We start from the raw sequence: 23840 nt of genomic DNA, 5'->3' as shown, positions 1-23840 counted from the left end.
AATCGAAATCTGGCCCTTTGCGCCACTTTACTTGGGTACTCCACGACCCTGGTCCAGTCTTCACTCTGCTACTGAAACCTACAGAGGGAAAAAGAGTCTGAAGAGGGTGACTAAGACACAGGCTGCTTATGTTCGACGTCATATGTGGCAGACCTGGCTCCTCTTCTGGTCGTTGCCTAAATTTGTTTTTAAAAAAAAGGAAAATAGTGACAGTCTTTGGACTCCACCACTATTTGGCGAAATAATGCACAGCATGAAAATTCTGAAGAGAATCCCACTGCAAATTTTGAGTGTTTTTGAGGTGGAGAGTTCTCCTAGTACATCATGTTATTTGTCTTGTGAACCTGTGTTGCTAGAGTATATATTGGATCACTGTATTTAATGAAACTGGTGTGCTCGGATTGCGGAACCAACCCAAATCATGGTAGAAATGAAGGTCAGGATACAAATATACAAATGCAATGTTTCAGTTAAATTTTCTAACCTTGTTGCCACGTGGTCTGTAATTCTTGAAAGTAATGGCTTTGTCTAATATATATGAATAAATAGTATTTAAACACACCACGTACTAATGATAAAAAGCCTTATTTGATTCTGCACAATTATATTTTTTAAATTAACTGTTCAAAGTTAATCTGTACTTATTAAATGTACATATTCATCATGGTGTTGGAAATTTATGTTTTTCTGGAGCTAGTTGTGTGGTTTTATCAACTTTCATCACTATGCACAAGTCCTGCTTATTCAAATACCTCAGTGATATAATCTCAGCTACCTACATCTTATTAAACCACCCATCCTTTCACCACTACATAAAGACATACACTGTCTCTCTCTGGATAAGTTTGAGCCTAAACAAATAAACAAACCCCTTCACATATCCCCTTTTCTGGTATTTACATCCATGCACAGCCTCGCTCTCCGTACCTTGCTGTGATAATTTCTCAACATGGCCCCAATTAACCTCTCAAATGCCAGTCCCTTCACTATCTGTCCATAACTTCTTCCGAGACGCCTCCAGATACATTTCAAAATCACTGCCATGCTTGCTTTCTGACATTGACGCAAATCTTAGGAAGTCAGCCGTCAACGTCAAAAATAACCACTTCCACTTCTAACTGAAGGACCACTCCCAGCAGCTTTGACCACTGTAGCTAAGCCGAAACCCATTCACGCTTAACACCCAAGAAGTGGAATACAGCTTTCCAATTAAACTTGAGAACTATTCAGTTCTCTGCTACTTTTTGCGCATATATATGTATATATATATTTATATATATATATACCACCTACTTTCTTGCAGCAGCGATGATTCTATGTAGTAGTATTTCTGATAGACATGCTCAATATAGAAATGAAGACAAACACAAATAGAATTGTACCACTCACCTGAATACTTTGTCCCACTTGATGCTTAGAGTACTGTAATATTAACATCATCAATGCTCATTTCTGCAGTGACAAAACGTTCTTAAAGTGTATTTGTGTAGCAAAATGTATTGCAAATACATTTTATGCTAACAATTTCCAACCTCAAAATCACCTAAAGCAATCAAATGAAGCACAATACAATGAAAGAATACATCCAGGTACTGCAAGTCATGTATACCAAAGGTTTTGCAGGTTTATTCAGTGTCCTCAAGTACTTGTACATCAATGCAGCTGGTGCAAAACCACAAACTTCATGTATAGCAGCCGCATGTGGGTCTTAAAAATGCAGCAATATTTATGAGTGCCAGAAAAGGACACAACGCAACTTGAGTGACTGGGATTGAAATCATTCTTAATGAAAAACACAAAAAACACAAACGTTATTATACAATTCTGTACTCAGTGGCTCTTTACAGAACTTGTTGCTTTACTTTTTTTTTAACAATGGTCTTCAATTTCTTATAGAAACTGAATACAGTACATGAGCCTAACAAAAGTTCCCCACGTGTCCACTAGCTTTAGTGCAGCTGGATTGCTATATTTGAGAGGCTAAGTGCTGATTCAAATCCTGTCGCACTAAAGCTCAACCTAGCACACTCACAAGAATAGGTTTCACAGCGGTATTCCTATATTTTAATGCTGCTTCTTAAGAGCCCACTAATGTTCCCGTGAAACATGTTTGTTTGGAGCCTGCCAGGGCTGGCAAATGATCATGGGTTGGGAGATGCTTACCTCTAATGATGGTCAAATGTAATATTGTACAATGTGTCATAGTTAAACATTGACAAAATATAAAAATATTCCCTATTTCAATAAAAATGTTCATAGAGGAAAGCTATTAAATGTACAGCCTAAGGCTAGGGGGAATTAGGTAAGTTGTTGGTTTTTAATTCAATAGTTTAGTCGGAAGATTTGTTTTGCAAGTGGTTGTACAGATTTACAACAAGGAGCTCCTCTCTGGCTCCAGCCAAAGTATGAAATGTACATCACCAATCAGCACAGGTCTAATGTAGCTGTTTGCACCATATGAGAGTGTAGTCAAGAGTATTCCACGTTGGGCCTGAAGGTTTGAGGCAATGCCAGACTTTCCCTATATTAATATAAAGCTGATTAACATACAATTCATCTAAAAGGGAATCATTTACATAATTTGTGGTTATCAATGAAAGCCCGGCTCAATTGTGGCCATAGAGAACCAGTGTTAAACACCCCTGAAGCAAATCCTTTTATATAGGAAACAACCAAAATCCAGCAGGTAATTAAATGGCATGCTAGCAAGTGGGCCATGTAGGAAAAGGAAGAAAGATCACTCCACTCTGTTTACACTTCATGAGTTACAAGGTGAACAGAAAACAGGTCTGACATCATCCGTAGTACTATATTAGCCGTGTTTAGCTAGTTTTGTAATGCACTCGTGAGGAGTCGCCACACAGTTGACCCTTCATAGTTACAATATAAAGAGGTTACAATACTCCGACACCTGCAAAGTCTAAAGATGTGTTTGCATGTGACATTATCTTTGAAAGTCAATAGCCAGGCCGGTGAAAACACTGAGGTACTAGTTAAAACAAATATTGTTGCTTGACTTTTTAAGTCCAAAGCAAGTCGGTGAGGGCAGTTTAGTCGTACTTTTTATTTGCAGGGGAGCTCCTTAATGCAGAATAATCTCACTGGCATTAGGCCTTTCTAGACACGTACTATAATACCAATTTGTAATTGTCATCCTAATTATCGCACGATTGTGGGGGAAGTGCTGAAAATGTTTTTTATAAAGAGCATGTTGAGGTACCAACCAATGCATACAACTTTTAAATTCAACTACAAATTTAAGATCTGCATGTGTTGTTTTAAATTTCTCAGTGCTTTTTTACAATACAGTTTACATGTCCCAAAATATGTTTAAAAGTTTAGACAAAGTTAACAACGAATTTGAGCCAAAGTTCTGTATTTTTTGTGTCTCAACTCATAGACTCAGACTCACTCAACTACTGCCACTGTTTCTGAAAAGCCTAAAAAAACTACTTCTTTGCCAGATAGCTTTCACTTAAAAGAGCAAGAAAAAGTTACGAATTTAATCTTGCATTCAGTAGGTGTTTTGAAAGCAAAACCAGCTTGTATGAGGTGACACTTTGCAGTTTCTGAATCACCGATTTGAGCTCTTCAAGTTGTTTCAAAATGATAAATACAAGTTTCCAAATGAACAGAAAACCTTGTTATCAAAGCTCTACTTTTTAGTGGACATTTCGCCAACTCAGTGACGATGAATGAGATGTGTTATTTACCATGCTAAATTTGTTCAGGAAGGCTATTGCAGAAATTTCTACAACATATACACTTGCACATGACACTCGGTGTTACAAATGTTTCAAAACATACCACCAAAGCGAAATACAGACTTGAGTGGCGTCAGAATTTCAATTTTAGAGTCTTGTTTGGACTTTAACACAGTCTCTTTGAAGGGTTGCGATGCATTGTCTTGCAGACAAATGTGAAAAAACTGTGATTCAAAATGTACTAAATTTGGTCAAGTCTTCTAGTGCTTCTTGATGGCTTTGAACAATTGTCTTTTAATCTCATCCAGTGGCAAACTACAGGACTTCAGTGTACATTTAATGACAACTGCTACATCATGATCATTTTATAGCTATCTTTATTATCAAAGCAGCTTAAGCTGTTAATAAATTCGATTTTATTAAAATATCTAAAAGAGTTCTATAAATATTCTTCTTCTAAAAGTGTTCCTGGTTTTAGCTTTAAAACATAGGCCAGTTCCCTCCAAGCACATGGCAAGAGTCTAGAGCAAGTGTGCATTGTTCTCTCTTGTGAAACAACATCATTTTTTCCCACTACCAGAACATTTCACTTTATGAAACGGGTCAGGCGAGTTCCTTGTTGCACTCCTTGGTTTCATAAAGATGCAATAGTCAGAAATAAAGAGTTAATTAGGACAGTTCAGAAGGGTGAGAGTTCAGAACTCCCACTCTAAGGATTCCTCCTTATTGGCTGCTCTCTCCAGCCTGTGGATGATGTTGTTCAAGTTGGCCATTTTCTCATGCCTCCTCTGGTTATTTGATGTATGCTTGATGGGTAGGTGTGATGATCCCACATCTGTAGCAGGACTTGAGCTCTGAGGCTTGACAGAACCAGGGTTCTGCAATGAAGGAGAAATGGGAGCAGAGGAGGATGGGATGGGAGAGACGGACATCAGGAGACCAGGTGAGGATGCTGCTGAGGGTGAGTTCAGAGACACCTCCAAGCTGCAACGGGAGGACTCGGAAGTTGACTTGAAGCTCATTGGGTCAGTGTGCAGCCTTTCCACAGCTTCGCTGTCTCGCTGCAAGTTGAGTGCAGTACAGTCTGGAATTCCAGACATGTGAACCTTGGGATGCAATGGGGCTCTCCTTGTGAGAGCTCTTGCACTTTGTATCGTTTTTTGTGAATCTTGACCACACACTTCATCTGTTTGCTCTTCCTTGAAATCACTCGGATGATCAGCTGAAGTGGAAACATTGTCTATGTCCGCGTCCAAACTGCATGACTCACAACGTTTGTAGCAAAAATCAGCAGAAGCATTTTCCACTTCCTCCTGTTTAATGTTAGCCAGATTCCCTTCTCCTGTCGAAGGACGGGTATAATTATCACATTGCATGGAGTGCTTGAAATGGTTGCGCATTGGCTTCCTGTCTTCTGAGTCAAAATCTGGACTCCGAGGAATTGGTTCTCTGTAAGAGTCGTTAGCCGATATAAATCCATCAGAGCTGTTCAGCTCTTGGTCTGTATCATTGTCCTGAAGTCCCTCCACTAACATTTCTCTGCGCATCCGTGACCTGCAAAGAAATTGAAGCAAGATTTTAATACAAGGAGTAAGCTACACTGGCCCTTAGTCACCATGGCTGACATTCATTTAAAAAAAATATATACATTTAAGGTAGCTTCCCGCATTCTGCAAATTTAAACTTGATTTGAGAGCTCAACATTAACTTGGCATCTACCTTCTTTCTTACTTAGCAACATTAACTGTGTTTCTAACATCTTAATTTCTCAAATAGTTAATATCTTTGACCTATGATGTTTATATACCAATAAAAATACTCTAGGTGGGTGCACATATCTTTCTGATCTTGGAGCTGTCAGGAGCGACCTCTGCATGTAAGAGCGGTGGGGCGGGGTGGGGGGTGTCTCAACAGATGATGAGCGAAAATGAAATACATTATTTGTCTGTCTGTCTGTTGAGTTCCCCCTCCTCTACCCTGCCCCTCTGCTCTTACCTGCAAGGCCCGCTCTTGGAAGCTGTTCCACAAACTGTGTTAAATGAGTGGATCCTGGACTGCAGCATCCACTACCCTTAGAACAAAACACATGCACACACAAAGATGTCAACAAAGTTAGGCACTTGATGAGACAATATATCCCTGGTCTATAGATCTGGACATAAATGTGCACTAACATGCCATTGGATAGCTAGATAAGATACTAACAAAATAATGAATATTTTTAATTCTAATGCTATCATCTGACACTGCACACACCCACAGACTGAAAAGCCCAAACATGCAGGCGCATAATTTCAATCACAAGAAAACCCAAATCCATGAAATTTGCCAATTAACATTAGCTACACAATTTAAACAACCTTCCTTCCATGCATTGCTCCTGGCCTTACAAATGACGTCTCCAATCACATCATATACCGTGGAGGCCTTGCACTGTGCAGAGTAACTGCTATCCTCAATAGGGGTTCTCTACGAGAGACTAAAGGTGCACTTTGTTTTTATAACCAAATTTTATTATTTGCATGTAAATTGTAACAAAATAATCCAATCACAATAGTGAAAAGCATCCAAAAGACATATATCTCAATTCACTAAATCATTTACTCTAATTTATAGTAGTCCCACCATTTCCCCCTCATTTCACCATGTTTGCGAGGGCAACCTCTTGCAGTGTAAATGGGCTCTCCTTGTTTCACATAACAGTCCGCTGCAGTACACCACTCAGCGAAGGGAAGGTGATCGATAGAATTTTAGTATCTTGCAATGAATCCTTTGGCTAACATAGTGCGAATCCCAAGTAGGACTATCAAATTGTGAATTCTAATGCTTGCATCTCACACCATACAAAACCACAGAAAGTTCCAAACATGCAAACGCTTATTTTTAATGTGATTCAGTATGCTATGTATCAAAGGTTTGCAATTGCAATTACGGAATTACCAATGCAATATGCTAATTGTGAAATAAGTAAACTATGCAGGTGAATCATGACCCTTGTTGTTCTTGGAAAACACCTATCACAAAGCTTTCAATTCTGCATTCAAGAACACACTCTTCCAGGGTAAGTCCCACAGAAATGGAAATTCCATGCAGAATCCTGCCTGGGAAATTCTGCCCGTGAAATCTGTGTCCACACTGTGATTCCCCATTCTGTGGGGTTTAACTTCTAACAGGAGGCCTTCTGTGCAGCAATTTTGTGCAGTACCTGTAATTGTGGAACCAGTTGATGACTGTGTTTGTCTTCAGGTTAAGCTGGAATGATAGCAGTTCAATTGTCTGCTGAGACGGGTAAGGCTCTCGCTGATAAGCTTTCTTCAAAGCCTCCTTCTCTTCCAAAGCCAGAACAACACGAGGCTTCTTCATATGGAGCAGGGTGAAGTCGTGCACCTGGAGGTTGGGACTGGTGCACTCGGAGCGGGTATTGGGAGATTCACTACCTGATCCAGGGCTGACCAGCCCATAGCGCCGCTTCAAATAAGCTGAAAAAGACACGAGGAACAAGTTAATTTAAGTTGGAAGCATGTGCGCCTACAGCTGCTTCTTGTGAGGAAACATTGTGTGACCATGTAAGCCTTTAAGTATGTCTTCTAAAGTCAACTCATGGTTTTCACTGACTCGAATACACACTCATGAAGCTAGAAATATTTAGGACACAACCTTCTTAAAGAACAACTACCCACTCATCTAGTTGAAGAATATTTGGGCATTTACTCACACATCCCAGCCAAGTGTAGTAAAGTATTCTTGCCTTTTAACCCTGGACAATGTCCTACTGCCTTTTGGCTAGGTTTACACTTTGTATAACACATACATAAGGTGCACACATACTTACATCCATTTTCGTGTAAGTAGCCAGATAATTGTACGAAACGCATTTCCAATCCTGTACGAATACCCACATAAGTACACTGTGTCGGGTTTTACAAAATGTGCATGGTGAGTAGATACCAAAGGGGCTTACTACAGGAGCCACCATCACTTGGCTCACTGGGGCTAGGGGTTTGTATGCTTGTGCTTAGAATGGACTGACTGCATTTCCTGGTTATGAGATGCACTCAGATGCCTTTGGAATTTTTGCAGAAAGTGGAGAATGCCTACAAGGCCTAATAGGGAACCAACGCTTATCTGTCAACTTTCCACAACAGCCATTTGAAGTGGGAAAGAACCACACCACTTGTGAACAAGTATGATCCATTAAACATACGTTCAGTATAAGTGCTGGAGACTGGAGGTTTTCATATTGACATGGTTTAAGGAACAGCTCACCTTTCTTCTCCATTTTCTTCATGTCTCTGAGCTTTTCGACGTTGTGGGGGTCGTTGAGCCAGATCTGCATGCGGACAAAAGGTTCTCTACCTTTCAGGCTCAGCTTGTGCCAGGGTTTCGGCCTGGATAGAAGGTCTGACACTGAACCTTGAGTCAGACCCAAAATGCTCTCTCCAAACAGCCTTTGCCCTGTTTAAAAAAAAGAGAAATTCTGGAATGAATTGCATCATGATGGGGCTTAGTAACATTTATTTATTTTATTTATTTATTTAAAGGTTTTATATAGCGCTGGCTAGACCCAGGGGTATCAGAGCGCTTTACAGGAGTATGAGAAGGAACGGAAATAAAAAACATTTGTTCAATGAAATAGCAATAAGAACCATTAGACAAAAGAGAGCAGATAAATACGAGTGCTATTTACATAAAGATTATATTAAGCTAAAGAGGGCAGTGAGTATTAAGGCTAGGGTAGGTGGGTAAAGAAAAGATAAGGGAAGGGGAAGAATTATAGGAGGCGGGAGACAGTGGGAGGGAGTGTGTAAGGATAGATCTAGGACGAATAGATAGAGGCAGGGAGAGGGGTTAGGGGGAGGGGAAAGAGTAGCGTGAGGGTGGTGAGTAAAGAGGGGGAATGGGGAGGAAAGAGACTGGAGGGCAATAGAGGGGAACCTGACGGGGAGCAGAGTGGGAGTCAGTGTCAGATGCAAGTATTATGGACCCCAATATTTGTTGAGGAGGTGCAGTTTTAGGTCTTTTTTGAAGCTGACGTAGTAGGAGTTACAGCGCAGGTCTTCAGGCAGGGTATTCCAGATGGTTGGAGCGTTTCCGGAGAAGGAACGAGCTTTTGTGCATTTCTTCCTTAACAGAGGAGGGACTAGAACGAGGGCGTTGGTGCTCCTCGTCGGTCGGGCGCAGCCCGCTTTGTGGAGAGTATTGGAGAAGTACCGCGGGGTGTTTTGGTGAAGGGCTTTGTGCGTGATGCATGCAATCTTGTAGGTGGATCTGCCTTCGATGGGTAGCCATTTGAGGGTTTTAAGGGCGGGGGAGATGTGGTCAAAACGTTTGCAGTCAGAGATAATTCTAGCAACTAGGTTGAGCACAGATTTGAGTGGTGCTAGGTGGACTTTAGGTGTTCCAGCGGGATAGCGTTACCATAGTCGATCCTCGACAGGACCAGTGATTGGACAACAGATTTGAAGTCGTCAGTAGGGATGAAGGGTTTAATTTTCTAGAGATGACGGAGGGTGAAGAGTGTTCCTTTGGCCGAGTTGTTTATGTGGGAAAGAAGAGTAAGGCTATTATCAATGGTGATGCCAAGAGATTTAACTGAGTTGGAAATGGGGAGTAAAAAGTTGAGAGCATTAAGGTCGGAGATCCAGTCTTGTATGGGAAGTGGGTTGTTTTTAGGAGAAAGAGAATGATTTCTGTTTTTTTAGGGTTGAGTTTAAGATGATTGCGGTGGAACCGTGATTGGATCTTAGTCAGGGTGTCATTGAGGTGAAGGACATCAGAGCGGGATTTAATCTTATAGTAAAGTTGAGTGTTGTCGGCATAGAAGGTGGTAATTGATTCCTGCTTGTTTGAGAATGAGGGTAAGGGGTTCCATGAAGAGGTTGAAGAGAGCGGGAGAGAGAATAGATCCCTGAGGGTCACCAAGGGAGATTGGTGTAGGTTAGAAAGACAGTCATCGATTTTGATTTGTTGAGTTCTGTGTTGGAAAAAGGAGGTGAACCTTATCCTAACATAATATCACTTATTAAAAAATGTAATTCTTTGGATCCGAAACTACATTGTGCAGGTATTTCTGAGTGATACTCTGTCTTGTCTTCATTAATGGCATGGCAAAGTTTTATTTTTGCTGTTTGTGAATAGCTTTGGTCTCAATACATCGAAACTAGAATTATTCCTGTGTGTCCATTAATAATCACTTCTGTGATCTACACAAGGACAGTGATTTGCTAGGAGATATTTTCCTTTCAGACTAACATATAATATTTCAGGCTATTGTACCATCTGAAGTGATCTTTTGACTTGAATTGCTCCCCAAATGAGTGATTAAAACATCTGCTAATCCTCACAGCTTTAACAAAACCTAAAAAAAAACAATCTACACTTCCTTTATGCTACAACCGAAGTAAGCCGCTAAGGGGACCTATGTTATCTGGTAAGCATTTAGATCAAGTTAAGATGTGGAATTCTGTGAGTGAATTTAGCACTTTTGAAAAGTTCAGCAGAGGAGGTTTAAAAATATTATGCTATCTACAACAGGACAAACCTTCCAATACTGATTGCAACACTGAAGTTAATTTTTTGTTTATTAAATTATCACTTGAAAAACTAGAACAAGTTTGGTTGCCCCATTCACACAGTACATTTTGCACTATATAAATTAGTGCTACAGTAGACCTACAGGTGGAAATCTCCACTTCTACCTTTCCTGGCTTTCGATCTAGAGATCTCCACAATGTAAGTTTAATACTTAGGGGCCAATTACGATCTCGCTAGGAAGGTCTCCAGACGGGTTCTGGAACGAGCAAATCTGATTCGGAGCCTATGTTTCAGACCGAATCTTCCCCCCTTCTGAACGACCAAGTACGATGCGAAGATCTCGTCTGCGTCGACCGAATTGTTTCCAAACCCGATCCTGTCAGTCCGACTCGTTCTCAGCCGAATCGTGCCGCGCAATGGAGCCGGCTTCCGAACGAGCGAGTACGATGCACGATTCGGACCGCCGTATCGACTTGGTCTCAGCGAGACGAAACGGCTGTGGGAATCGGACTTCGTGGGGCTGTAGCAGGCCACTCTTCACCTGGGGCACTCCGAATCGGTCCTGTTCGGGTACCCATGGTTGCCTCCTTTCCATGCATGCACAGTGCGGCGGGCACTATCGGGTGCCCGCCACAGGGTGTACGCTTTTCCCCGCCCGCCCCTTTTTGCTATGGGACCCTGTGTACGCGTTTGGTACACAGGCTCCCATAGAGTTCAATGGGAGTCCGTGCGAACCGAGTCTGTCACCATACGGGTCCATCGGAATCGGTCTCTCGGAGCGAAATTCTCTAGGAAAGCCCTCCGGATCCGAATCGTACGGAGGGCTTTCCTAGCGAGATCGTACCCGGCCCCTGAGAAGTAAATGTGGGAGGGACTGGGGGAGCAGCTTAAAAATGGGGAATTCTTAATACAAAATTGGAGGGGTTTATGGAAGGAAATGCTAATACACAAACCAACACACAAAAGAGTAAGACCACTGCCAAAAGGCCCCAAAACATAACAAATGTACTCCAGCTCATCCTGGAATAATTCTAGCACCACACATGACCACTCACAGGTACTGCAACTCACTCCCATAGAAAATAATGGCAGCAGGTCCTTAAAACTCCCCGCAGGAAATAATGTAAAAAAAAAGTTTATAGTTTGTGAAGTTAAAAATTAATAATTAACTCTTCCAAAAATAATTAGATTAATTTTAATAAAAATAACACATATTGTAAATACACTTGCTAAATATTAATGCCATATTGAAATGCTAGTGAGGGTGGGAATTCTATTTTTAATTTTGTTTAAAAAATAATATTTACAAATTAAATTAATTTATTTTAATTTTTTTAATATTGATTAAACATTCATTTTCATGAGTTGATGTGCTGGGACATTTCATTTGATCAGTTCTAGGTTAACAATAATCATTTGAAATTAATGTTATTTTACATTAAAATATTTGTATTTTTTTTTTTAAAGATTCATTGAATGTATCACTGTTACCTATATTTTACCACAGGGAGATCTTGTCCCCAATTGGGTGGTGGGGATTTCTGCCTACATATGAAAAGTTATTAGTATTAACTATACACTCGTAAATACAGTCTCAGATGTCTCCTGCCACAGGTAACAGGGGTTGGAGACCTGCTGTTCTACACTTAGGTGTAAATCTTTACTGAAAAATGGTGAACTGCACATTTAAACTTAGTTCCAAAAGTAAATTTACATATGAATAAATCTGTACATGTAAATATACCTTTGTGAATAGAACCTCCCAACATTCCACCTCGCAAGCACAAACTTTCCTTGCAACACCAGAGGTTACTCAGGGAAGATTTTCAAGCGCTCCTCTAGAAAGGAGCCATAGAACCCGCCCCTCATCATCAACAGGTTACGGGAGTTTACTCGCTATACATCCTTATCCTCAAAAAGATGGGTTTCTCTCTTTCACACAATTTGGCAGTGCACGGTAATAGAAAGGTTCTGGCGGAGAGTCTTTGCCTGCCTTGCGGAATTCCTGGGGTGGGAGCTTCCTTACTCCCCAAAATTGGTGTTGTTACATGTAATGGAGGGGGTGGGGAGTAATATCTACAAATGCCATTTGATGATGCTGGGCTTTACGCTGGCTAAACGGGACATTGCATATAGGTGGAAGGCAGGGGCTCCACCCCCGCTATCGGCGTGGAAAAATGCATTGGATAGTAATATGGGCATGGAGGTTCCCATCTTTCAGGCACATGGGTGCCTGATGAAACATTACAAGATCTGGAAGAGGTGGGCGGTCTTTCGGGGCTTAAATCTGGAGCTCCCTGTTGTGAGAGATGTGACACTTGAGGGATAAGCTGGACAGGAGTTGTGGTTCTGGGCTTGTTGGGTCCTGCGAATGGTGCTCTCTATGTGCGGGCGACTGTGTACAAACATTAGTGGGGTATAACGACAGTGCGGGGGGGGGGCTATGTTTTCTTATAATTTCAGTTTTCTTTGGTATAATGTTTATGCAAAATGTCAATGCACTATGCTTTGTGTATTAAGTGGCAGGATGTCTCTGGGTTACAGAGCTCTGCATTGTATGTGACTATTGACAAAATAAAAATTGTTGTTGAAAAAAAAAGATGGGTTCCTCAAACCAATTTTACATCTCAGGCCCCTAAACAAATACATTCTCTCAGATCACTTTCACATGGTCACTCTTCAGGATGTCATCCTGCTAGTACAACAAGGCGATTTCATGGCCGCACTTGACCTCAATGACGTCTATTTCCAAATTCCAATCCGTCCGGGACATCGCCAGTAACTAAGATTTGCACTAAATGGACAGCATTACAAGACATTTTCTGCTACCTCTTTCACTTACAAACTTCTGGTTTAGCTTTCACATCCATAAGACTGTGTGGTGGGTAAAGTATGCATGCTCCTGGCTCTAGGCTGCTCCGAGAGTGCTGTTTGGAGGATTTGGCACACGGTTCGTTGTCAGCAAGTGCAGGCCAACGCCCGACAATGAGATTCTCTTAAACAATTAGGGGTAAAGTCCTGCATAGACTGCTGTTTCTTAAAAAACACATACCGTGATATATTTCAATAGAAGAGCCAGATACATCTTTGCTGCTCAGTAATGCTTTGCTAGTCGAATATCATTAATTGGTCGATCTACATGTGGCCAGTTTTAGTACTTAAAATGTTCAAACTTTTTGTTCTGATTTCGGGGGGAGGATGGAGGCAATGTGTTTTTAAACCACAGTACACATTGGCACTAAAGAAACATTCTTCAGAGGGGACAAGGTACTGAAAGGGTGTGTGCAGCCCACTGGCAAGATGTGAAAAGTTGGGCCTTTCTATTGTCGCCTAAGTACCCCAAGGTATGGCCATTTGCTTATCTCCCATAATCTATGGGGCTAATTACACAAAAACGGCGTAGAATTGCATTCATGAGGACTCAGTCTCGAACCTTTTGATGTTGTATTGTGAGGAGTTTGGGAGCATTGCAGTGAAAGCTTAACATGTGTCTTTGCAGAACAATCAGCACCTTGTATATGCTTGTTCGTACAGCCCCTGGTTGGCGGTGGTATTGAAACCATTGTGCATTGTTAAAGAAGAGCTTGCCCCCTTACCTTACTATGCTTGTCGAGGGGTAAGTAGGGTGTGGAGGGAGAGGAGCACAAAATTAGTTTGTCATATGATCTTCAGTCTCCACCCTCCTGTTTTTTTGATTGCTGCTCATCACTTATCTTTGGTCTCTTCAGTAAATGCTTTGCTAGGGGCCCGCCGTTTCTTACTGTAGCACAGAAAAAAACAAATTACTTACCTGTACACTGTGGTTCTCCAGTATTGATATATTTTTTAGATTCACATGCTTGAATCTCCCCCATCGTCATGGTGGGAGTCCCACGGTAACAGTAGAAATAGTAGTACTGAATACATTACATAGACCTCCATAGAAAGAAAATTCAATTGAGCACTCTATCAACCTCATTTTATAACAACAAAAGTTCAGCCAATCACAGCAGAGACCTCGGAGTAACCCTCTCCACAGAGCCACCACACCTCAGATTTCGAGCACAAGTGTGCAAAAATATATATATTACTCTGAGGTAGAATGGTGAGCCTAACTGGAGAGGAGGGTGGGCCGCATGTGAATCTATAAAGGATATCAATACTGGAGAACCACAGTGTACAGGTAAGTAACTTGCTTTTTCTCCAGTATTGTATCTTTTATAGATTCACATGCTTGAATCTGATTCAAGAGCAGTATATCTATATATGGATAGAAACAACAAAGAAGGCGGGAAGTTGAACAATCCCACCTTGACAGTATCAGGAAAAAAAATTATATATATATATATATATCTCCTTTTCCAAGTTGCTTGAATACAGCCACCGCAAACACCTAATCAGCGGGTGCGTCGTCAGGCGAACCTCCAAGCTTGGTCCGCTTAAATAAATGCAAACGCTCCTCCCAAAACAAAGGACACGACGCGATGTCTTGACAATTACAGCCAGTAATCAGTGGCTATATCGGACGCGTTTCGCCTGAAACAGCAGGCTTGTTCACCAACAAAGTTTTGTCAAACAGTACCACCATTTTATGCTGTGCATGTGGTAAGGTCATGTGAGAACTACAAAACAATTGCAATAGACAAAAGACTAGTAGTTTTTGCCTGCTAAATACAAAAAAAACGGTAAACGGCGTCGGAGTGTGTATTAAAACAGAGTGATATACAATGAAATGTAGACAATATTATTAAATCCACAAATTAAAAAAACTGTATTGTATCATAACTTTATCAGGCACAATCCCTTTAAGGAATATCAAAAGGCGCCTAATTTAGATTTCACTACAAAAATGCCCAAGTGGGCATAGACAACTCCATACTTTCCGTTTGACATAATTTAGCCCCAGTGGGCATACCTTTTGCATTTCACTAACCACGTAACGTAGTTCCTCACGAATTGTGAAAATAAAGTGAAATTATTCAGCCAACAAAAACTTATTAACAAAACAAAAATAAAAACTATATATGAAAAATATAATATTCCAAGCTTTAAAAACAGAAATTTCAGGAAGGTTAATTTAAACTAATCAGATGCTCTTTATACTACAATTGTGTATACAGATCTTCTTCCATATTCAGGCCCGTCTGTGCTTTGCTGTTCAATTCCACAATATAACGTGATTCCAGTTTTCTCAAGCTTTTTTGTCTATCACCCCCCCTCAAATTAGGGGCAATCGCATCAATGACAAAATACGTTAAACCAGTCACATCACTACCGGGAAAAGCTGCAAAATGACGTGCCACAGGGTAGGCTCTGTCTACATGTTTTATAGCCCTCAAATGTTGAAGTACTCTCTTGTGAACAGGGAGAATTGTGCTGCCCACGTACTGAAGATTGCAGTCATTCATGCCTATGTTGTTTTTCTGGCCTGCCTGTTATGCGATAAGTGACACAAGCAAAGTTTTAAGTGGGGGCCCTTTTACAATTTAAGAACAGAAGATAACCTTTGGGCTGGAAATTACCATGGACCCAGTTAGCAGACTACATTTTTGAGTGCCAGAAGATTCCAAAATGTATGCTGATTCGACCCACTGGTGATATAAGTAAAGAAGGACAAGTCACAATAGCTCATCTGTTTTCTCCCGCATCTACCTCTCCCTTCCACCGCTGAGAATACCAGCTGGTCGGCAAAGAGATTCCAGGTGAATTTGCTGAATTAATTTCCACTGGCATCTCTCATATCACAGAAATCACATCAGCAAAATCATCACCATAGGAAGTGCTGCCACATATTTCTATAATTCATTGGGGATTTATGTTCAGTATCAATTAAGGGACTCAGCAACTAAAACTCAATATTAGTTGGCTTGGGAGAGTTCGGTGGTTGGGTCACCCCTTCATCATTAGCACATGGTATCTCGTTTGAAGCTCCTCAAGATATTTTCAAAAGTTACTAGTTAAAAAGTATGACAGACTGTTTACATGGCACTAAGGTAAGTTGTGTGGGTGTCATATTTAAGGTAATAATCTCCATGTAAGCTCCTCTCTTTAACTTGCTGGTTTTTATCGTCACTGTGGACATTTCAAAACATAGATTATAAGCTTTTAAATATTTTTTTCACTGGTTGTGTGCTACCGTTAATATTGCTGGAATTTAATCTGAGGTTTAGAATGTAAAACTGGGAAATTATAATATATCTCCATACCCAAGTTATTGTCTGTCAGCACTTCCTTGACTTTCTTGGTAATGGCATAGGTGTCCAGCTCAGGGGACATGGCGACTATATCCTGGATCCCCACCGGAACATGGTTGTTGGGGTATACCTTCCCACACTGCGATGAAGGGGACGATGTACTCTCTGGTTGTTGATTCTCTTTACTGCTTTCAAGAGATGCACTCAGCGATTCTTGAGAACTCTTGTCTGGCTCTGAGGGACTGGCCGGTGGCGATGGGGAAGACCGCGTCCCCGCAGGACTTTCCTCTGCTTCTGAGCAAATGGAACAAAAGTCATTAGCGCAGCAATAAAACACATACTCAAATCTGTATGCCATCTCATATCACACTAATCATGGAGATTATGTGTAAGCATCATGAAAAGAGAACATTTCAAACAATTACATCGCAAACACCTTAATGAAACGAGAAAGCTGTCTTTTTGCTGGTTTCCTCCTTAGATTCGGAACCAACCCAGCCTGCTAACATCAGTAACTGTGATTACATGACCACCTTCATCATTCCTTACCTTGATCCCAGACTGGTTTGCACTTAGATAACACATTTAAAACAAGTTACTGGTGTGGGTACACACCACTGTATGCAGTTTCTCTACACTCTTTCATTACCGTTATTATCACACCTCCCCCTACTCTCCTCCCTCTATACTGATCTGACTTTGAAGCAGGATTAACCCTTTCCTACTAGCGTGCAATTCACAGTATATGTGTGTCATTCAGTGGATGCAGATAATGAGAGAGGCTGGGAGAATGGACAAAAGCAACAGTAAGAACAAAATGCACACGTGGTAGTGTGGTTAATGACTCTATACTCACGATACTCGTTCCCCTACGTGTGCACATAAATACCATACATAGTTATCACATCATCAATACAAAACGTTAAAAAAAACACCTTACAAACAATCCTAAGTGTTCAGATACTATTCCAACACAAGAAAATGCTATGTGCTTTTAGATAAATTCATTGGCATTTGCACGGAGCACAAGCATGTGGTTAAAACCAAGATGTATTGCATAGAGTTAGCTTTACCCCCAAATTTGAAGGGTAGTATCAAAACCATGCCACCTTCAACCATCTCCCAGCACAAAACATGCAACAAGAGAGGTGATAAATTGATCCCTAACACGCATCAATTTATGGTAGTCCATAACTGCATGCTGCACTGACTTCCCCACTGTGTGTCACGGGCGATAGGGTTTATCTTTCCAGTCAATATACTGCTATACCCCACTGATCTTCAATTAGTGGGAAACAAACTTTACCAAAGCAGCGTAGAGGTTCAATATTTCATTGGGTGAAAGATTTAAAGCCAAATAAGGTTGTATGATAGCATGGTTAAAATCCCTTCCATAATTCACATACGATTTATCTCGTAAGTGTATGATATTGGCTTGCACTGTGCATGTGAGAAATTGGGTATGTGTACACTACTTGGGGTGTTTGTCAGTTAAGGTCATATTTAAGATTGTTTCTATTATGCACAACAGTGAAATGCCTTCTAAATATGTACTTATGAAGCTCTCAATCCTTCTTTTCATGGTCACCCACCTATGAGAGCCAGAATGTATCAGGAGGGGCCCAAGCTACTTGCTTTCGCCGGATTATAAACTCAGCTAACGCAGCACCTCAGGTAGCACCTCAGGTAGATCTGAAGGTGCATTTGAGATTGATAAATACAATAGCAATGTACACCCTGATGTATGCACGCATAGTAGCGGCAGTACCAGTAAAGGCAATATCGATGTATGCTGTAATCTATGCACGCACAATGATGTCAATACCAGTAAATGCAATGCCAATGTACGCTGTAACCTATCCACACACAGTGATGTCAATGCCAGCACATCCAATGTCGATGTGCCCCGCAACTTATGCAAAAATAACAGTTGATGGACAGAATGCAGAACAATGTCATACATTCACCCCAGTACAGAGATCTGGGCCTAAATCCATCGTTTTTTGGCTCACCGTGCCATTCCAGTTTGAACCCAGCCATATGCAAATCAGTCTTGACCCTGTGCCACATGGGAACAGTCCAGCCCGAACTTCCAAGCCAGGACCTCCCCGGACTGGAAACAAGCATCCTAGGACCGGTTTCGGGGTTTCACCCCTCTTCAGCCACGTTAGCTTGATTCCAGTGGCATGGAGAGCACGGGACCCACGTCTGGGCATACCCATCCCACTTGGGGTGACAAATGCAAAAACAACAGTTGATGGACAGAATGCAGAACAATGTCATACATTCACCCCAGTACAGATATCTGGGCCTAAATCCATCGTTTTTTTGCTCACTATGCCATTTCAGTTTGAACCCAGCCACATATAAATCAGTCTTGAACCTGTGCCTCATGGGAACAGTCCAGCCCGATATGCCAAGACAGGTCCTCCCCGGGCTGGAAACAAGCATCCTAGGACCGGTTTCGGGGTTTCACCCCTCTTCAGCCAGGATAGCTTGATTCCAGTGGCATGGAGAGCACGGGACCCACGTTTGGGCATACCCGTCCCTCTCGGGGTGACAAATGTAAAAACAACAGTTGATGGACAGAATGCAGAACAATGTCATACATTCACCCCAGTACAGAGATCTGGGCCTAAATCCATCGTTTTTATGCTCACCATGCCATTCCAGTTTGAACCCAGCCATATGCAAATCAGTCTTGACCCTGTGCCTCATGGGAACAGTCCAGCCCCAACTGCCAAGCTAGGTCCTCCCCGGGCTGGAAACAAGCATCCTAGGACCGGTTTCGGGCTTTCACCCCTCTTCAGCCAGGATAGCTTGATTTCAGTGGCATGGAGAGCACGGGACCCACGTCTGGGTATACCCGTCCCACTCGGGTGACAAATGCAAAAACAACAGTTGATGGACAGAATGCAGAACAATGTTATACATTCACCCCAGTACAGAGATCTGGGCCTAAATCCCGCAACTTATGCCCGCATAATGAAGTGAAATCAAATGCAATGTTGGTGTACGATGTAACAAATGTACGCATAATAATGAGAATATCGTCAAATGCAATATCAATGAGCACCATGTTACATTTGCTTGCACTCACAAACTTGTACCATTGCTGTTCAATTCCTCCAATATGGCCTTCCCATCAACCCCAAGTCAGAGATACGTGGTTAGACAGGTCCTACGACCCAAACCCAAGCCTACCGATTGACAAGTCACAGGTGGGGTTACACTTAGGCCCAAAGATAAAGGCGCACCCAGGAAAAACCATGATCGATTACGCAGATAGGTAGTCACACCACAAATATGACAGAGGAGATTGGTATCAATAAAAAACATGTTTGGCCAAAGGCGCACATTCCCAAAAAACCACAGAGTTGGATGTTACGTGAAGTTAGGAACACTCAGACAATCAGGGTATGACATCTACACCGCACGAGATTATCACACGCTCACCAAACTGGACATCTGGACATGCACACACTGGTCCACATTTGCTCTCTCCAAGGGCAGGAGCCATCTGTGTCCCCCTTATCAGATGGTTGTTCTTGTTATTTATGACTATGATGCTTCCCAAATAATGTCAAAGTGTTTTATTGTATCCACAAAATGTATATGTGAGTGGCCAAAACTTCTGTACTCTGAGACTGTCTTCAGACGTGCCTCTGTCAATACACTCACGGCTGCAGCGTTTAATTAAAACAACTTGTTCCAGTTTTGCCAAATGCCTCTTGTCTTTTCATTTATTTAAGGTAAATTCATATTCAAGCAATACATTCCAGGAGTATAACTTCATAAGGTATTGAGCCCGTAAGCTGGAGCATGCGCTGCCACACTTGACTTCATCAAAGTCAAAATGGGTTCCATCTAAGCACACAGAAGCTCCATGAATTAAAACTGGGAGAATCTTTGACATATAGGCCTTCTTGGATACCAATGTTGAGCTTCCACCACTCTTATAATTCACATCAAACACTCACATTGATACAGGACGAATACTGCCCTTTGTGGAATCAATCGATAGCCCCAGACCAATTTATGATCAAATAAAATGTTTAGGTATTTCTATCTACCAAACATGTCTAGTTTGTGAGGTCCCAAGGACCAATTATGTTGTTCTTTACCAATGCCAGTGTGCATGATTCTGGTCATGTTCATTACCAGATTCTTCTGTGTGACAGAACGCTTCAGGCGACCCACTCCAGCTGGAGACTGATAGGAGTGACGTTAAAAACAACAGAATGCCACCATCAAAGAACAGAACCGGTATAGATTTTGATCCCCAAATTGGGTGTATATTGCTGCACTTTGTTGTTCCTCAAAACACTCATATTAGTACTAAAGAGGAGAAAAGCGACTACAGAGATATGTCTCATACCCAGGCTGCTGCAGATGGACTTCAATGGTGCCCTATCACTGAGATCACTGTTCGCCTCTGTTTCAGACCTCTGCTACTACAGGGGCAATGCCAGACTTTTCATTCCTGTGGTAGACTGTTGTTGTCTCTGTGCTCCGTTCTTGCTGGACCGCACGGTTCTGCATGGTACTGACAGTCTATTTTTGGCTATTATTCTGCATGGTACTAACAGTCCGTTTCTGTCTGTTGGGATGTTCTTCCCTTCTTACACTAGGGAAGGGTCTTCGCTTAGCTTGCGAGCTTCTTCAGCTCTATGTAGGTAGTGTCTCATTCTGTCTTTTATGATGATGTCTGCACCATCCTCCTTATTTATTTACGGATTTTCATACTTTCACAGTTTTTTTATTGGTGGCTCCGCATTGTGTCGCGGAAACGTTTCTCCGAAGAAAACTGACGTCAGCGCGCCGGGAGGGACTTATATGACTTTGCTGACATCACGTACGTGGACGACGTCAGGGTGGGGTCATGTGGCGCCGTCCCCCGGCGCGTAGAGGTGCTGCTGCAAAGTTTTTTCCGGATTCAGTCTGACGCCTGGGGATATTCTAAGTTAAGGAATCTGCGGCTAGACAACGTCTCTACCAGATACATCGTTACCGAAGGTAAGTAACTCGTACATCTGATAGAGACATCTAGCCGCAGATTCCTTAACTTAGAATAGATACCACAGCCATACCCCAAAGGGGAGGTGGCCCTGCGACAGATCAACAGAGACCGATCCGGCAACAGAGTGACGGGTAAAGGGGGGGGGAGGCTGTGGCGGAACAGCCCAATAGGAACCCAAGCAGCTCGGAAGAGCAGAAATAACAGGATGGCAGATATCCTAAAAAACGCCAGAATGGCGCTACACCATACCCGTACTAAAAAAAGGGGCAGGTAGAATGGCCGGAGCCATATACCAGAGCAAAGAAAGAGAGAAAGATGAAGAACCGCTCTCCACTTAATGGCGCACAATCAGGACACTGACTCAAGTTCAAAAGAACCAGAAGAGATGCAACCAGAGACTAACAGACTAGCCCATAGAAGGAAGGCTGAAGGAGCAGTTGCCAAAAGCCCAAAAGCAAGAACTAGAATCTGAGCAATGCGAGTGGAATAGCCGGCGGGACAAGAAACACGCCAAGTGCACAACCAATCCCAAAAAAGGAAATAGGGGTGAATAGCATCAATGTTAAACCCGCTGAAGCAGGTAGAAACACGCAGCAGGCAAACGGCCACAGAGACCTCAAAGTGGCTTACACTAAAAGCATAAGAGGACCCGACCAGGCTGTATGAAGCCAAAGCGAGAAACAACCCACAATATAGACTTACAGGCAGTAGTGAAGGACCACTGTCATTATAAGAGCGGTCCCGCAGGCGTAGCATTAACAATTGGAAAGTCCTGCAGATGTTTTCTGTTGCATCAGGAAGGGAGGGGCGCTGCTGGAGAGTGTACGTTTAGTGCCAGCTTTTTTGGAGAGGTGTCTTGATGAGGACGGTGACAGCCGTTTAACAGACACTACAACGACCTCTACACTAATCTCTGCGCTTTTCAGAGACAGTAATGCAACTGCGCCTGCCTGAGAAAGGCAGAGGTGCCCTGGGCAGAGCTTCCTACTGTCACACATATGGCAGATCCGGCCCAACGACCACACACCCAGGCAGCCAAACGCACTGTCAGTGTGAGAAAGGCATTGGGCCTGGGTAGAGCTTAATACAAGGTCACACACAGGCCAGACACTGTCCACGAGCCCCTCTGATATAGACGGGCACTGAAAGTCTGAACAAGCATTAAAAATGCAATTGGCCTCGCCTTTCATTAAGTTAAAGCCATTTGCTGAATGCCAGGACTCTCCACGGCCCTTCCCTGCAAATGGCTTTAACTTAATCAAAGGCGAGACCTATTGCATTTTCAAGTCTTGTTTTGAGGTGTTCCCAGCCATTCTTGGTTTGAGGCCTGTAGGCTGGATGTGGATCTGGAACGTGCGCTTTTATGGCTAGTCACCATCAAGAGGACTGAGAAACTACAGCACATGATTCGGAGAACTGCAAAGTGTGCCTATATTTCTCACCCGGGACACGCTAATAAGGACGAAAACGGTCCTGGGTTGCTTGTGCTCCACGGTTCATGGAGGACCTGGCCTAGCAGTTCGGGCTGAACTCTTCCCATGAGGAGCAGGGTCAATAATGATTTGCATATGGCTGGGTCCAAACTGAAGTGGCATGGTGTGTGAAAAATGATGGATAGGGAGGTGATAGCCAGTGGCTAGATTAATTCAAGCATTCCATCCATCTCCTTGTTGTTCCCTGCATAAAAAATGGAACTAGACGATTTTTTTATTTGTCCAAAAGTTAATGTGCCAGGGTGCTATGGTCACTTTAGTTTTTTATGTGACAATATAAAACGTTCTGAGGTGAGTGACAGCAAAATATCTTTTAAGGTCACTTAATGCTCCCAAGTTGAAAAGAGGGCAAACTCTGATTACCACTCCTTCAAGGGGCAAACAAAAGGAAAGGTCTTCTCTGGTTCAACCCACAATGCCAGCTTGCACTGAATGAAAACCATTCTTCTCCTAAATAACCTCACTGTCCTTGTAAGATAGGTCTCAGCAGATCTCGAACTCAGTGAAACCTCTCAAAACTATTGTAAACATTATTTTCCTCTACATAGCCTATGGTAGGGGTTATTCAATTTGCACTGTGCTTTTCACAAATATGTAAAACAGCACCACTATCCACATCATCAATGACTGTCAGATGAAAAGTCACAGGTGAAGCAAACGCATGCCATAAAATCCCAAGCAAAATGTACCAGTGGCCTCATGAACAAAGCCTGCGATCCCCAAAAACCAGGGCTGCAAAACGGCTTTTCACAATGTAGCAACTAGGGTTGGGCGTAATTGGCGGAATTTGGTGACTCTTTGTTGCTCTTGTAATGCGGAGTTCCGGCCAAATCCCAGCAATCGTCATGTGGAGGAACATTTTCCTGTGAGGCTCCAGAAATGCAAGCAAGATTTGGCAAACCCTAGCGCCATTTTC

At 42.3% G+C, this 23840-nt stretch overlaps 1 protein-coding gene across 3 annotated transcripts in view; it reads right to left on the bottom strand.

Moving 5' to 3' along the window:
* Positions 1-1599: 1599 nt before the first annotated feature.
* Positions 1600-23840, bottom strand: part of CUX2 (cut like homeobox 2) — an 864175-nt gene continuing 841934 nt past the window's right edge. For all 3 annotated transcript variants that reach the window (XM_085636433.1, XM_085636434.1, XM_085636435.1), the window contains 4 exons: positions 16424-16705; positions 7971-8159; positions 6910-7183; positions 1600-5258 (listed from right to left, as the gene is read on the bottom strand). In XM_085636433.1, coding sequence (XP_085492559.1) covers positions 4400-5258; positions 6910-7183; positions 7971-8159; positions 16424-16705 — 1604 coding nt within the window. In that variant the 3' untranslated portion in view covers positions 1600-4399. The remainder of the gene's footprint in view (positions 5259-6909; positions 7184-7970; positions 8160-16423; positions 16706-23840) is intronic.

Source organism: Triturus cristatus, chromosome 11 (assembly GCF_964204655.1).
Source record: "Triturus cristatus chromosome 11, aTriCri1.1, whole genome shotgun sequence".
Classification (NCBI taxonomy): Eukaryota; Metazoa; Chordata; class Amphibia; order Caudata; family Salamandridae; genus Triturus; species Triturus cristatus.
This window is presented reverse-complemented; position numbering and strand designations above follow the sequence as displayed.